The sequence below is a fragment of the Notamacropus eugenii genome, chromosome 4, assembly GCF_028372415.1.
Source record: "Notamacropus eugenii isolate mMacEug1 chromosome 4, mMacEug1.pri_v2, whole genome shotgun sequence".
Lineage (NCBI taxonomy): Eukaryota > Metazoa > Chordata > Mammalia > Diprotodontia > Macropodidae > Notamacropus > Notamacropus eugenii.
The window spans coordinates 423,379,431-423,394,159 of NC_092875.1; the positions used below are offsets into that span (position 1 = coordinate 423,379,431).

A 14,729-nucleotide genomic window follows, 5' to 3' on the forward strand; every position below is an offset into this window, starting at 1 on the left:
CAAAAGAAGGTTAAAAAACAGAACTTCTACACTGAGCTCACTCAGGATTCCTTCCCCACATCTCAAGCTCCTGGCAACAAAACTGTACTACCTGACTGAGACTTACACAGGCTCACAGCAAAACTCAACCCCACAACCCTGGTCTTCCCTCCCCGCTTCCAGTGCCATGGAGATCCTGACTCTGGCGTACAGAAATCCAGTCTGGCCAGGACAGATAACCAGAGCCTCTTTGCAGTACACTAGACTACGGAAGCTTACAGGGGCCACCCAGTCAGTGTGGCAGGGGCAGCATTATGTGCTGAAAAGATCTCTACAAGAAAGCCAGAACAGAAAGGGCCAGGTCATATGTCTCAGCCTGAAACAGAGCTCAATTCCACACCCCAAATGACCCTCCCCCAAGAGCCACAATGACGCAAATTACAAAATTTACGCCTGTAATACCAGCATTAAATTCTCTAAACTATGTATTCTGAGGCAGAGAACTGAGAAACAGAATGAGGAGGACAGGACACCAAGAAAAAATACCTTGGGGGCAGGGGGGATTGAGGGCAGCAGGAGTGAGGAGAAGGAGGAAGATACTGTGGGGCACTCTACTAAGCCTGAGAGAAAGTACTTAGCATCCAAATGGAACCAGTGCTGGCTACCCAAAACTCATTTGGGACACACAGTTAGGCTGGTGTACCATAAATTGGCCAGGGTGGGAGAAGGCTGAGATCCTTTGAGATTCAGACCCAAGGAAACCACAATCAGAGGGGAAAAAGCTAGAGTCAGAAAGGGAGCAATATGGAAAAATAAGGGCAGGGGGGAGGAGAGACTAAATTTACCAAAATTCTCAGGAAGAAGAAAATTCAAAGACCTTGAACATAAGCAGATCAGTTAACAGGGAAAACACTAATAGTAACACACACACACACACACACACACACACACACACATATGCTATTCCTGAGTGGTTAAAAGGGGGAATGAAAACTATAAGAGCAGAATTTATGGCCTCAAAAGTAAAAAATAATGGGCAGAATAGAAAAGCTGGAATCTGCAATAGCAAGTCTCATTAAAGTATAAAGAGAACAACAGATTGGGAATGAAAATATATAAAAGTAAAAGACAATCTACAAGAAGAGAAGCAAAAAATAGTAACAATAAAAGAAAATATGAAATCGAAAACATAAAAATCTCAAAGACAGGATACGTAGTGACAACCTAAGGATCAAAGGTCTCCCAAGACAGGACAAAAAAAACTTAATGTCACAATGCAGGTTATAATAGAAAATAACAGAAGAAAGGCTGACCAGTTGAAAAGATTATATATGCAATATATAAAAACTCGCTCTTGGAGGTAATCAGGAGCCACTAGCATTCACTAAATATGAGAAGTAACATGGTCACTTGACAGATGGGTAGAAGACAGACAGCAGTGGAGAGAAACTTGAGATAGGGAGACCAATCAGCAATTCTTCAGGCATGAGGTGATGAGGGCCTAGACCCGGGCAGTGGCGGCATCACAGGAGAAAGGAGGTCTTAGTGAAAAGATTCTAGAGTGTCATTTAACTTGAATATTCGCAAATTCACATAATGCCTAGATGAAAATTCTGAAGAACTAACAGATGTAAGATTCACTAAAAGAGCATATAAACAATTGGATAGAAAAGAACAGTGACCGAAATAATGTTTTAATTGTTTTAGTCATAAAGCTACAGGAACTCCAGAGAATTTGCAATTTTTCAAGTTGTGCTAATTTATTATAATTTTTTACTTTGCAATAAAGGTCTTGATGAGTAATTTAGAATTACTGAAATTTGAGTTATCAGAGACTATGACTTCAAGTATGAAGAAAAAGTAGTCATTTCAAAACATACCAATCACAGGGTTGAAGAGATCGGAAAGCTTGAAGGGAAGCATCCATCCCTGCAAAATCCCAAAATTTAACATCATAATCAAATCCTCCTGTTACCAATCGGGCACCTGAAGGGTCCAGACCTAAGGCAGAAACCTGGAGGGAAGAAAAGTCACACAAAAATAATTACAGAAAAGTTGCTCACAGCCTATCCTCATAATCTATAGCATGTTCTTAAAAACAAAGTAAAAGATAATTAATTTCTTCATTCAACGTATATTCAATAGTTGCCAAAGGGATCATTTCATTCTTTGGATCTGTATTCTCACACCTGGCATTGCACCTGGCACATAATGGGGACTTCATAAACACTTGCTGATTGATTGATGAAGAGTCTACAATGGATGAAAGGATACTAAGAGTATTCAAAAAGTTTGCAAATTATAAACGACCACCTGAAAATATGCTCAGTCGCAAATAGTTAGAGGAATATAAATTAAAACATCTCTAAAGTTTCATCCCACTCCATGAAAATTTACAAAAGTTTAAAAAAAAAGGTTCAATAGCAGAAATAAATACAATTTGATCAATAGAAATAGCATTCCTCTTTTAAAAACTTATATTGCTTCTGAATAATCCTTACCTTAATCTACCCACCCCTCATTTCTCTTTTCCCCTTTTCCCTCTTGTTTCTTCTGTACTCAACTGTATGTGTGTATATGTGTGTGTGGATGTGTGTGGATATATGTGTAAGTGTATTCTTCCTTTTGACCAGTTCAGATGGAAGTGAGGTTAAAGTATCCTCTGCTCTCCCCAAAACCCATGTCCTTATTGCATAGACTTCTACTTGTACAACCATTCAATGTGAGATAATTTTTCCTATTCCTTCCCTCTCTCCTTCCCAGTAAATTCCTCTTCCCTTCCTTTTCCATTCTTCTTTTAAGAACACCAAAATGTAACAGAATCCTCCCAGGCTTTCTGTATAATTAAACTTTCTCTATAACCCCAGACGGTGATAGAATTCTGAACGGATACATGTATCTTCCCACACTGGAAGGTAAACAATTTATCCTTAGTTAGTGCTTTATGATTTTTTTCCTCATATTCGGCTTTTTATGCTTCTCTTGACACCTGGGTTGGTATATCCAACTTCTACTGAGCTCTAGTCTTTTTGTCAGGAATGTTTGGAAGTTCTCAATTTCATTAAAGATACATTTTTTCCCTGTAAGATTACACTTAGTTTTGCAAGGTAAATTTTTCTTGTTGTAAGCCAAGTTCTTTTGCCATTGAAAATATCATATTCCGAGCCCACCAATTCTTTATTGCAATGGCTCCTAAAACATATCTGATTCTAACTGTGACTCCTTCTAGGGCAGCAATCTCCTGATGCAGCTTCCCTAATCCTGACACAACTTTATCCCCCCCAATACCCACCCATACAACTTTTTATGGTTCTGACTTCCCCAGTGGCTTCTCTTCCCCCAACCTCACGAAACCAAATTGCCCTAGCTTCTTTGGCACACCTGCCTAGGGTCAAGAAAAAGCCCAAGTCATGTGGGTTCCATGCCTTTCAGATGTGATGAGTGCCCAATATCATTCAAGTCACTACACCCTGGTGACTGAGCAAACACATTTCCAGATAGAGAAAAGGGGGGCTGCATACAGAGAAAACAAATGCCAGTGTATCTTTGATGCATATGCTTACTATGTTACAGCAAAGTAAACTTCCTCATCTGTTAAATGCTCAGCGCCTCACAAATACCTTATTTTGTCCCATCATCAAATCTCAAGTAAGAGAGTGCTAGCTTTACAGCCACATCTACAGTACTGCCTAGCAGCAGTGAGGGTCTAATTGAGGTTGTATAACACAGATTTGTAGTGAACCCAGTTGCATGATTTTCCCCACACTTGTTCTGCAGCTCATAAGTAGGAATGAAGGCAAAGAATGGTGGGAGTGATCCAAGGCTAAGGCTTGGTGAGTGCAAGTGACAATGTGATAAGGGAGCAATAGAGCCAAATTGAAGGGTCAAGGGATTGGAGGTCATGGTGAGGACAAAGAGAGGGTTTTGTAAGGCAAGGCAGAGGGAGAGGTGAAAAGCCAATAGGTTATGGTTAGATAAGGGGATTTCAGAATTCTAACACTAAGTTGGTGTCCAAATGAAGTGGTTTCAATTCAACACCTAACAAAACTAGAAAGTTTAGATTTCTTAGAAACACGGGCAAAGCTGATTCACTCCAAGTTTTTTTGATGGCTTCCTTTTAATTTCACATACATATGCTCTCTGAATCATTTTTTGCTCAGCTACGCTTCACATAAAGCCTTCTACTATTTTTCACTGTTCTGAAAGGGACATAATCTATCATATTGCTAAACAATATCCTTCAAATTAAATAATACTCTTGGCCTTAACTCGTCTCTTTATTTGGCAAAACGATCAAATATATGATGACTGAGGAAGTTTTTGGGGGGTTCTGTCTTGTTGCTGTGATTACTGTTTGCAATTTCAATAAAGAATAATAATAGAAGCTTTTCTTCTTTTCTTGTTCGTGGGGAGCAGATTGCAAACAGCAGAGCATCTGAAGTTAGGAAGCATTTTCCACAGCTCTTTGATAGACCCCTGCCCACAGAATAAATGCATAGAGTTACACCGAAAATGGTATGGCTACTGCTTGGATTACCATGAGAAAAAGAAAAAGAAGGAAAGCTGAAAGGGCTCATAAACATCCAAAGAAAGCAAGGAAAATGATTGGTCTAAAGGCCAAACCACCAAGAACAGCAACATGCTGAAAAGATTCAGATGAAAAAGATTATCCAGATACTTGGAAAAAGAAATACCAAGCAAAAAATGATGAAAAACCTCCCCAAGAAGCAGTGCCTGTATATCTTCTGGGCAGAGAAGGACAATCCCAAGCCAAAGTCCTTTCCAATATGATAAAACAGATACAAAAAGAGAAACTGGTAAATGGGAAGTGCTTTGGCCAAAAGTGTCGAGGGAGAAACAGAAGTGTTAAAGGTTATTTGTACAGAAAAGAGTAAGAAGAAGGCTTGGAAGAGAATGGTTACTAAAGTCTGCTTTGTTGAGGATGGCTTTACTTGAAAACCACTGAAAGATGAAAGATTTATTAGGCCAATGAGTTTGCGTTTTAAGAAGGCTTATGTAATTCATCTGGAACTTAAAGTCATTTTTTGCCTACCCATCCTTGGTGTGAAGAAGAATCCCTCCTCCCCACTATACACACCTTTGGGTGTTATTACCAAAGGGACTATCATCAAAGAGGACGTGAGTAAGCTGGGCCCTGTGACACAAAGAGGCAAAGTTATCTGGGGAAAATATGCACAGGTTATCAATCTGGAAAATGATATCTGTATAAAAGTTGTCTTGCTTGTTTGATTGACTGACTGACGTTCTACACCTTTGACAATTATTAAAGATTTTACAATATATCAAGAAAACCACAACAGTTACTACATTGAACAGTCACAAAACAACACCAAAGACCCAGTTTTACACACTCATTGTTTTGATTTGAGGTTAGCTTGGGAAAAGAGATGAGACACTATTTTCTGTTCTTCTATGAGACCTTTTCCCATTTTGGGGGCAGCTTGTAGCTAATTCTGACTAAGGAATACATTGAAATCCTCTCTCAGTAGAGCAATAAGTAGTGCATTATTTGTCTCCATTTTGTCGAACTGTTTTTCTGACCACTTGAAACTCAGGTAGAAAAAGAATAACAAAGGTCAGTATAAATTAATGAGTGATTTCGAAGAACAACAGCTTAGTTCAAATTAAATTGATATGAATTTGTTGTTCCTTATAGAAAGTTTGACTTAAATGATAATTGAAAGGATGAAAATTAAATGTGACCAGAAAGCTTTTTATCTGATTTGCAAACCATGTCATTAATTACAAGGGAAAGGGCCAGAAGCTGGGTTAGGATGTGTCCGTGAGTTTGTACAGATTCATCCTTACTAGTAGGAGAAAACTTCATAGGACAAAAGAAAATGCATTTGCTGTTCATTCTTTTCATCTTATTAATTCATTGTTTTGCCAGGGTAACGTGGAGGCCATGATCCTCAGACACAACTACAACACTGAAATTCTGGTAAACTATCAATAACTAAATGTCTTATAAAAGCTTACATTTATAACATATTAATCCATGAGCTGTCTACTACTCCAGCAGGGTACAAGGGGCCCTGACTTCTTGAACATCACTCCTTCAGGACAAGCTCTGATAAGTTCTTCTGTGCTGGACAGAATAAGTACAGTCAGTCCTACAGACAGACTGTCTCCAACCGAAGACCAACCAAACTGAGTGTACATTTGCCCATGGCAGCTCAGTTCTGCAGTGACAGTGGCAGAGCAAGGGAAAGGGAGGAAGAGGCTAAGCACCACGCTATCTACCAATAACTGTCAGGACTTCAATCTGGGATTATCCTCTGCTCACCACACTGACACGCTAAATGGACAACTCCACTCACATTAATCTTCATGTTGTTGCTATCAATTGAACCAGTGAACACAAAGGAAGCTGCAGCTAAGAATAACAAGTAAATGAGTTGGAACCATTGTCCATTCCAAAGCAACTATAAAAACTTTAAGAGATTCTTGGTCTTTTTGCATGGCAAAACTTACAATGAATATTTGCAAAAGACTGAAGCTAAATGCAGTTTTTACACCAAGGTTTGTGGCAGATGAAGAAGTAGAGAAATTATATTATTTGCCAAGTCCCTCCGAATTAATTAAATCAATATATGCTTTTTAAAAAAGAATAGGGCGGAGCCAAGATGGCGGAGTAGAAAGACGCACATACACATAGCTCCGAACCCACAACCCACAGATCGGCTACAGGGAAGTAACTCACGGCGAATTCTGCACCCAGAGGCCACAGAATATTGGAGCGAGGGAGATTTCTATTCCAGAGAGACCTGCAAACCTCTCACGGGGGGTCCTTCGCGCTGAGGACTGGGCGCCGGGACTGGGAGCTGAGTGCAGCCCTGCCGCGGCCGCGGCACAGAGAGGAAAAGATCCGAGCGGGCTTCAGGGACGGGATCTCCAGTGGCCACGCGGGTCCCTCCACCCACAGAGGGACCTGCAAACATCTTGCAAAAGGTCCGTCGCGCTGCAGACGCGGAGCCCAGCCCAGACCTGCTGCGGCCGCGGCCGCAGCACCGAGAGAAACAGCTCAGAGCAGGCTTCAGGGACGGGATCTCCAGCAGCCACACAAGTCCCTCCACCCACAGGTGACAGGGTCGGTGAGAGAGTCTCTTTGGCGGGTCAAGAGGGGAGTGGGGTGCCCCCATAATTCAGGCCTCCCCAGGACGTAGAAGCTGAGAGGCGGCTGCAGACAGGGGCTCCCCAAGCAGGCGGGAGCCTGGATCCATTGTGGGAGGTCTGTGCATAAACCCCCTGAGGGAACTGAGGCTGAGAGGCAGCCCTGCCCCGACGTGACCACCTGAACACAATCTCATACTGAATAGCAGCCCTGCCCCCGCCAAAAGCCCTAAGGCTGGAAGCAGCATTTGAATCTCAGACCCCAAACGCTGGCTGGGAGGATCAGGAGTGGCTGGGAGGATCAGGAGGCGAGGTGGGTGTGAGGAGAATATTTAGAGGTCAAGTCACTGGCTGGGAAAATGCCCAGAAAAGGGAAAAGAAATAAGAATATAGAAGGTTACTTTCTTGGTGAACAGGCATTTCCTCCCTTCCTTTCTGATGAGGAAGAACAATGCTTACCATCAGGCAAAGACACAGAAATCAAGGCTTCTGTGTCCCAGCCCACCCAATGGGCTCAGGCCATGGAAGAGCTCAAAAAGAATTTTGAAAATCAAGTTAGAGAGGTGGAGGAAAAGCTGGGAAGAGAAATGAGAGACATGAAGTCAAAGCATGAACAGCAGATCAGCTCCCTGCTAAGGGAGACCCAAAAAAATGTTGAAGAAATTAACACCTTGAAAACTAGCCTAACTCAATTGGCAAAAGAGGTTCAAAAAGCCAATGAGGAGAAGAATGCTTTGAAAAGCAGAACTAGCCAAATGGAAAAGGAGATTCAAAAGCTCACTGAAGAAAATAGTTCTTTCAAAACTAGAATGGCACAGATGGATGCTAAGGACTTTGTGAGAAAGCATGATATCACAATACAAAACCAAAAGAATGGAAAAATGGAAGATAATGTGAAATATCTCATTGGAAAAACAACTGACCTGGAAAATAGATCCAGGAGAGTCAATTTAAAAATTATGGGACTACCTGAAAGCCATGATCAAAAGAAGAGCCTAGACATCATCTTTCATGAAATTATCAAGGAAAACTGCCCTGAGATTCTAGATCCAGAGGGCAAAATAAATATTCAAGGAATCCACAGAACACTGCCTGAAAGAGATCCAAAAAGAGAAACTCCTAGGAACATTGTGGCCAAATTCCAGAGTTCCCAGGTCAAGGAGAAAATACTGCAGGCAGCTAGAAAGAAACAATTCAAGTATTGAGGAAATACAATCAGGATAACACAAGATCTAGGAGCCTCTACATTAAGGGATCGAAGGGCATGGAATAGGATATTCCAGAAGTCAAAGGAACTAGGACTAAAACCAAGAATCACCTACCCAGCAAAACTGACTATAATACTTCAGGGGAAAAAATGGTCTTTCAATGAAATAGAGGATTTTCAAGTATTCTTGATGAAAAGACCAGAGCTGAAAAGAAAATTTGACTTTCAAACACAAGAATGAAGAGAACCATGAAAAGGTGAACAGCAAAGTGAAGTCATAAGGGACTTACTAATGCTGAACTGTTTACATTCCTACATGGAAAGACAATATTTGTAACTCTTGAAACATTTCAGTATCTGGGTACTGGGTGGGATTACACATGCACACACACTCACATACATAGAGACAGAGTGCACAGAGTGAATTGAATAGGATGGGATCATATCTTAAAAAAAAAAAATGAAATCAAGCAGTGAGAGAGAAATATATTGGGAGGAGAAAGGGAGAAATAGAATGGGGCAAATTATCTCTCATAAAAGAGGCAATCAAAAGACTCATTAGTGGAGGGATAAAGAGGGGAGGTGAGAGAAAAACATGAAGTCTAGTCTCATCACATTCCACTAAAGGAAAGAATAAAATGCACACTCATTTTGGTAGGAAAACCTATCTCACAATACAGGAAAGTGGGGGATAAGGGGACAAGCAGGGTGGGGGGGATGATAGAAGGGAGGGCATGAGGAGGAGAGTGCAATTCGAGGTCGACACTCATGGGGAGGGATAGGATCAAAAGAGAATAGAAGTAATGGGGGACAGGATAGGATGGAGGGAAATATAGTTAGTCCTATACAACACAACTATTATGGAAGTCATTTGCAAAACTACACAGATATGGCCTATATTGAATTGCTTGCCTTCCAAAGGGAAGGGGTGGGGAGGGAGGGAGGAAGAGAAGTTGGAACTCAAAGTGTTAGGAACAACTGTCGAGTAATGTTCTTGCCACTAGGAAATAAGAAATACAGGTAAAGGGGTATAGAAAGCTATCTGCCCCTACAGGACAAAAGAGAAGATGGAGACAAGGGCAGAGAGGGATGATAGAAGAGAGAGCAGATTGGTGATAGGGGCAATTAGAATGCTTGGTGTTTGGGGGGGAGGGGATAAAAGGGGAGAAAATCTGTAACCCAAAATTTTGTGAAAATGAATGTTAAAAGTTAAATAAATAAATTTAATTATAAAAAAAAAAAAGAAAGAAAAAAGAGAAAGATATTTCAAAGGAAAAATCAACAGAATTTTGCTATTTCCTCAACTTGGGGGATAAAAGAGTAGAATAGAGTGATAGATTTGGAATCAGGAAGATCTGGGTTGAAAACTATCCCTAACGTTTAGTAGCTGTGTCAGTCAGTCAGTAAACATTTATTAAGCACCTACTATGTGCCAGGCACTGTATACTAAGTGCTGGGCATGCAAAGAAAGGCAAAAGGCAATTCCTGCTCTCAAGGAGCTGATAGGAAAGACAACATACAACTATGTACAAACAAACTATATAACGGACAAATGGGAGATGATCAATTAAGGGAAGGCACTACCATTATCGGGAATTGGGAAAGACTTCCTATAAAAGGTGGGATTCTCTTGGAGCCTCAGTTTCCTCATTAGTAAAACTGAGATAATGCCTTACTTCACAGAGTATTGTGAGGAAAATAAGATGTGTTTTGCAAACGTTAAAGATTTATATAAATGTCAGAAATTATGAATTAAAATGACTAAGTTTTATGAAGGTAAAAGTCTCTGAAGAGAGAGAAATTAGGAAGAACAAGTTTGTGAGGAAAATGAGATCACTTTTGGATATAATGAGGATGAGATGACATTTGGTATGTTCTCTGTATCCCTTTTAGCCATTCAAAAGGTTACTGTTGACATAATAACATTGGCCAAATAATTAAAGCTGTTAAGGTTAAAAAAAAAAAAAAAAACAAGTAATGTTCTTGCCACTAGGAAATAAGAAATACAGGTAAAGGGGTATAAAAAGCTATCTGGCCCTACAGGACAAAAGAGAAGACGGAGACAAGGGCAGAGTGGGATGATAGAAGAGAGAGCAGATTGGTCATAGGGGCAATTAGAATGCTTGGTGTTTGGGGGGGGGGGGGATAAAATGGGAGAAAATTTGTAACCCAAAATTTTGTGAAAATGAATGTTAAAAGTTAAATAAATAAATTTAATTAATAAAAAAAAAAACATTGATCGTTTTTGCAACATCAGTCATACAACTTGTCTTCACTAAATTTTGAAATTGCTTTATTGTATTTTCACCTTTGAAAGAAAAGTATAACACTTACCGTTTTACTGCCATGCTGTAGAGTGATTTCATGAGAATCAGGTATTTTTTTTACAGGGTTCTGAAATGAGAAAATTACATTTTATAAGTGAATTTGAAAACCAGTAACAAAACAAGATATGATTTCCTTCATGTCATTAAAAACAATTCATATAAAATACAAGATAATAAAACAAAAACTCCAATCCCAAAGAATTTTTTTCAATACTTAAGAGATTTGGAAATAAAAGAAATTTGTGAGATTGATCTCCCTCATCTTAATGGCAAAACTATACACTTCATCATCCCAGGCAGATGAGAATTCACTACACTTTTTTTTTTATTCTCCAAAAATATAATCTCCTTCAAGAAGCCATTATTTGTGGAGAGCCCTCTCCTTTAATCTAAGTCATTCAATGTGAAGTCTAATGAATTGTTTTTCCTATTTTTTATGAAAGAAAAGGATTAAAATAACTTTTTTATACATAAAAACATTGTGATTTAATAATACTGTAGAAAAAGAAAGTAGTTTCAAACACAGAATAAAGGGGAAATGACTTTAAGGAATAGTTTCAAAAGAATACAATGAATCAATGATTATTACATGTTATATAAAGAAAAAGTACTCAGTAGGGTTATTGCTAGTGAATAACAAGAAGAAAATAAATCTCAATAAAAAATTTGAAGAAATGTCAAATATAAAAGACAAGCACAACACACAGCACATTTTCTAGATTATTTTCAACTCAGGAAGAATCAAACTTGGCACCATGGCTGCACAAAGTGGTTAACAATGCCACAACAAAATGAACAGGAAAATCAGCATTAATCATGTTAAGGTAATGATTTTTCCAATATGAACTGCTAGTGTATGGAGACTGATAAAATGGTGGAGGTAGACTGATAAAGCAGAACAAGAGCAGGAGTTAAAAGACCCATGACTCCACCATTACTAGCAGTCTTTCTTGAGTCCGACTTTCCCCAACTATGCAATGAGGATGCAACAAATTCAATTCAACACATACAGTTGTCTTTTGTATCTCTAAACAACCCAATCTCACTAAAAAATATCCATGAGCCTCACAAGCTGGGGCACAGAAGGATCATGCCTCAGTAGACTAGACTCTATGATCAACGAGGTTTGAAGAAGGTGAAGTCTGATTTTATGAGGTAGGGGGTGTGTGTGTGTGTGTGTGTGTGTGATATATATACACACACACATATATATATACACATACACATATATATGTATATATACATACACACACACACGAATATCACTTATTATTTCACTGTGTATAGTTGAAACTAGAATGATAGGCTTTGGCCTCTGTCATTGTTGAAAGTAAGTAACAACATATTGCATTAATTGTGGCTTTCCTTGACTAATCTCATGAATCTTTGTTCCAGTATAAGAGGAAATAAAAATTACCTCCTCTTTACCTACAGAAAGGTAGGAAGCACCAAGTTCAGAGAGAAAAGACTGATGAGTACGTTTCTAACATAGGCCTGAGAAGATATAAGGGACTTGAGCAATAAGGTAAGAATAGAACAGAATGGGAAGATGAAAAAAATCAGACATTTTTCCATTTTCTCCTGAACTCAGGAGAAAGGTTTACGTTTACATTGTTGTTTCACTGTTTTGCTGGAATCATAAAAGCCATACTGGAGGCAACCATATTCAAGTTCAAGCACATTTTCATCAGTCAAATAGAAATCCTCTACTCTAAATTATCTGGGCCACCTACTCCATTTAATTAGTAGGAATAACAGTAAGGCAGTTACTTCATAAGCAACGCGTAAAAGATATACTTAGAACAAACTCTTATATTTTGTCTTCTTCTATGAGCTCTTTCAAAACTCTACAAATAATATAAACATTGTCACCAGAAAGTCAGACTGAAGAATATTTCATTTAAATACATAACACATGTGTGTATAAATATATGTATGTATGCACATATGCATACATATATAGAATATATGTACTTCAATATGTTTATGAATACATACTTAATTCAACATTTTAAAGAGTAAAAAATCTGAGAACATAGATCAGCTTAGTATCTGTTGGAAAAAGGTTAAATGTTTAAATAAATGTTTATATTTAAAATCAAAGTTTTGTCGAAAATCAAGCAAGGCTTAACTCACAAAAAGCACACACAACTGGCATAACGACATCACCTAAAATAGTAGCAACACAACTTTTTAAAATTTATTTTTTTATACACACTCAGCTTGTGTTCACTACACTTTTTCCAGAACTCAGGACTTTTTGAAATATGGCTTTGTGTGAAATGTGTGAAAGCATTCAAACATTTTTAAGATTGCCTGGACCAGGGACATCATAAAGCACAAGACCTCAATGAATCTATTTTATTACCAGAATCCATAACAGGTAGTGCAACTTTAAAGTGAGGGGAAAAAATCATCCGTTTGCTTCCAATGTCAACAAAGGATCATTTCTCAGGCTCTTTTCTCTGCCCCTTAAAACAACAAATAAAGCGACCATATCTTGAATCCTATGAAAGATTCCATCTGATTTCAATCTTTGCAAGGAATTCAAATTTAAAAATCAGAAACTTGTTTTCTGGGGGTAAAGGTCAAAAGCTAAAGAAATCATAAAGTAAACATGCACTGTGACAGAAAGGGTCCCTAGTAAGAATCTTGCCAAGAAATTTCTAGATTAGGTTCCAACCAGGAACCTAAAAAGAATGAAAGGGGCTGCTTCCCCTCCCTGAGAGGTTTCATGCTGATCTAGCCCTGGTGGTACATACGGTAGCAGAGTGGATCAGACTGAGAAGGTCTGCTAGCGCGTTAACTTGGTAACCCCATAAGGGTCATGGGAAATTCAGACATTACTTGAATCAAGAACTCTGAACCAAAAACAATGAAATTAACCCACAACCATCACAGATTAAAATAGAATCCCTATTGTATCTGAAACTGGTCCTGGTCTAGGGCAGACACCTGAATAGTACCTCCTCTCCTCTCTAGAGTAACTGTGGCATCTAGAAAGACCATGGGTCCAAGATGAGTCCTGATTCCTGCAGTCAAGAACTGGTCATTCAGCATCAGAAGAATGAATGACCTAAAACTTTCAAATCCTATTCATTACATGTATTATGGTTTGCTCAGCACAACATTAACACAATAAGAGATAATTTATGTTTGATTAACTTCTACAACAACTATATACGCTAGCCTTGGAAGAATAAAACTGCACTAATACTAAATTTATTTGAAGAATAAAGTTTTAAGAATCACCATCTGCGGGGGCGGAGCCAAGATGGCGGAGTAGAAAGACACACATACACATAGCTCCGAACCCACAATCCATAGAACATCTGTAAATAGCAACTCACTGCGAATTCTGCAGCACCAGAGGCCACAGAACATTGGAGCGAAGGAGATTTCTGTTCCAGAGGGACCTGCAAACCTCTCGCAAAAGGTCCTTTGCGCCACGGACTGGGCACCGCGGACTGGGAACCAAGTACAGCCCTGCCGCAGCCGCGGCACCGAGATGAGCAGATCTAAGTGGGCTTCAGGGACGGGATCTCCAGCGGCCGCGCGGGTCCCTCCACCCACAGGTGACGGGGGTCGGTGAGAGGGTCTCGTTGGCGGGTCGAGAGGGGAGTGGGGTGCCCCCATAAGTCAGGCCCCCTCGGGAGGCAGAAGCGGAGGTGGGAGCAGACAGGGGCTCCCAAAGCAGGCAGGAGCCTGGATCCATTGTTGAAGGTCTCTACATAAACCCCTTGAGGGAACTAAGCCCCATGTGGTGGCCCTGCCCCCACCTGAGCACCTGAACTTAATCTCACACTGAATAGCAGCCCTGCCCCCGCCAAAAGCCCTGATGCTGGAAAGCAGCATTTGAATTTCAGACCCCAAGCGCTGGCTGGGAGGATCCGGAGGTGAAGGGGGTGTGAAGAGAATATTCAGAAGGCAAGTCACTGGCTGGGAAAATGCCCAGAAAAGGGAAAAGAAATAAGACTATAGAAGGTTACTTTCTTGGTGAACAGGCATTTCCTCCCTTCCTTTCTGATGAGGAAGAACAATGCTTACCATCAGGCAAAGACATAGAAGTCAAGGCTTCTGTA

The 14,729-nt window shown here is 39.8% G+C and overlaps 1 protein-coding gene and 1 pseudogene across 1 annotated transcript in view; one reads left to right on the forward strand and one right to left on the reverse strand.

Annotated features, from left to right (window-relative positions):
• The window catches only part of WDR70 (WD repeat domain 70), a 342,319-nt gene that overhangs the window by 280,284 nt on the left and 47,306 nt on the right, over nucleotides 1-14,729 (reverse strand). Inside the window, exons 6-7 of the mRNA XM_072605789.1 lie at nucleotides 10,655-10,714; nucleotides 1,860-1,993 (exon numbers count right to left, since the gene is read on the reverse strand). Of these exons, the coding sequence (XP_072461890.1) occupies nucleotides 1,860-1,993; nucleotides 10,655-10,714 (194 nt within the window). The remainder of the gene's footprint in view (nucleotides 1-1,859; nucleotides 1,994-10,654; nucleotides 10,715-14,729) is intronic.
• On the forward strand, nucleotides 3,417-5,229 carry LOC140498775 (ribosome biogenesis protein NSA2 homolog pseudogene; annotated as a pseudogene).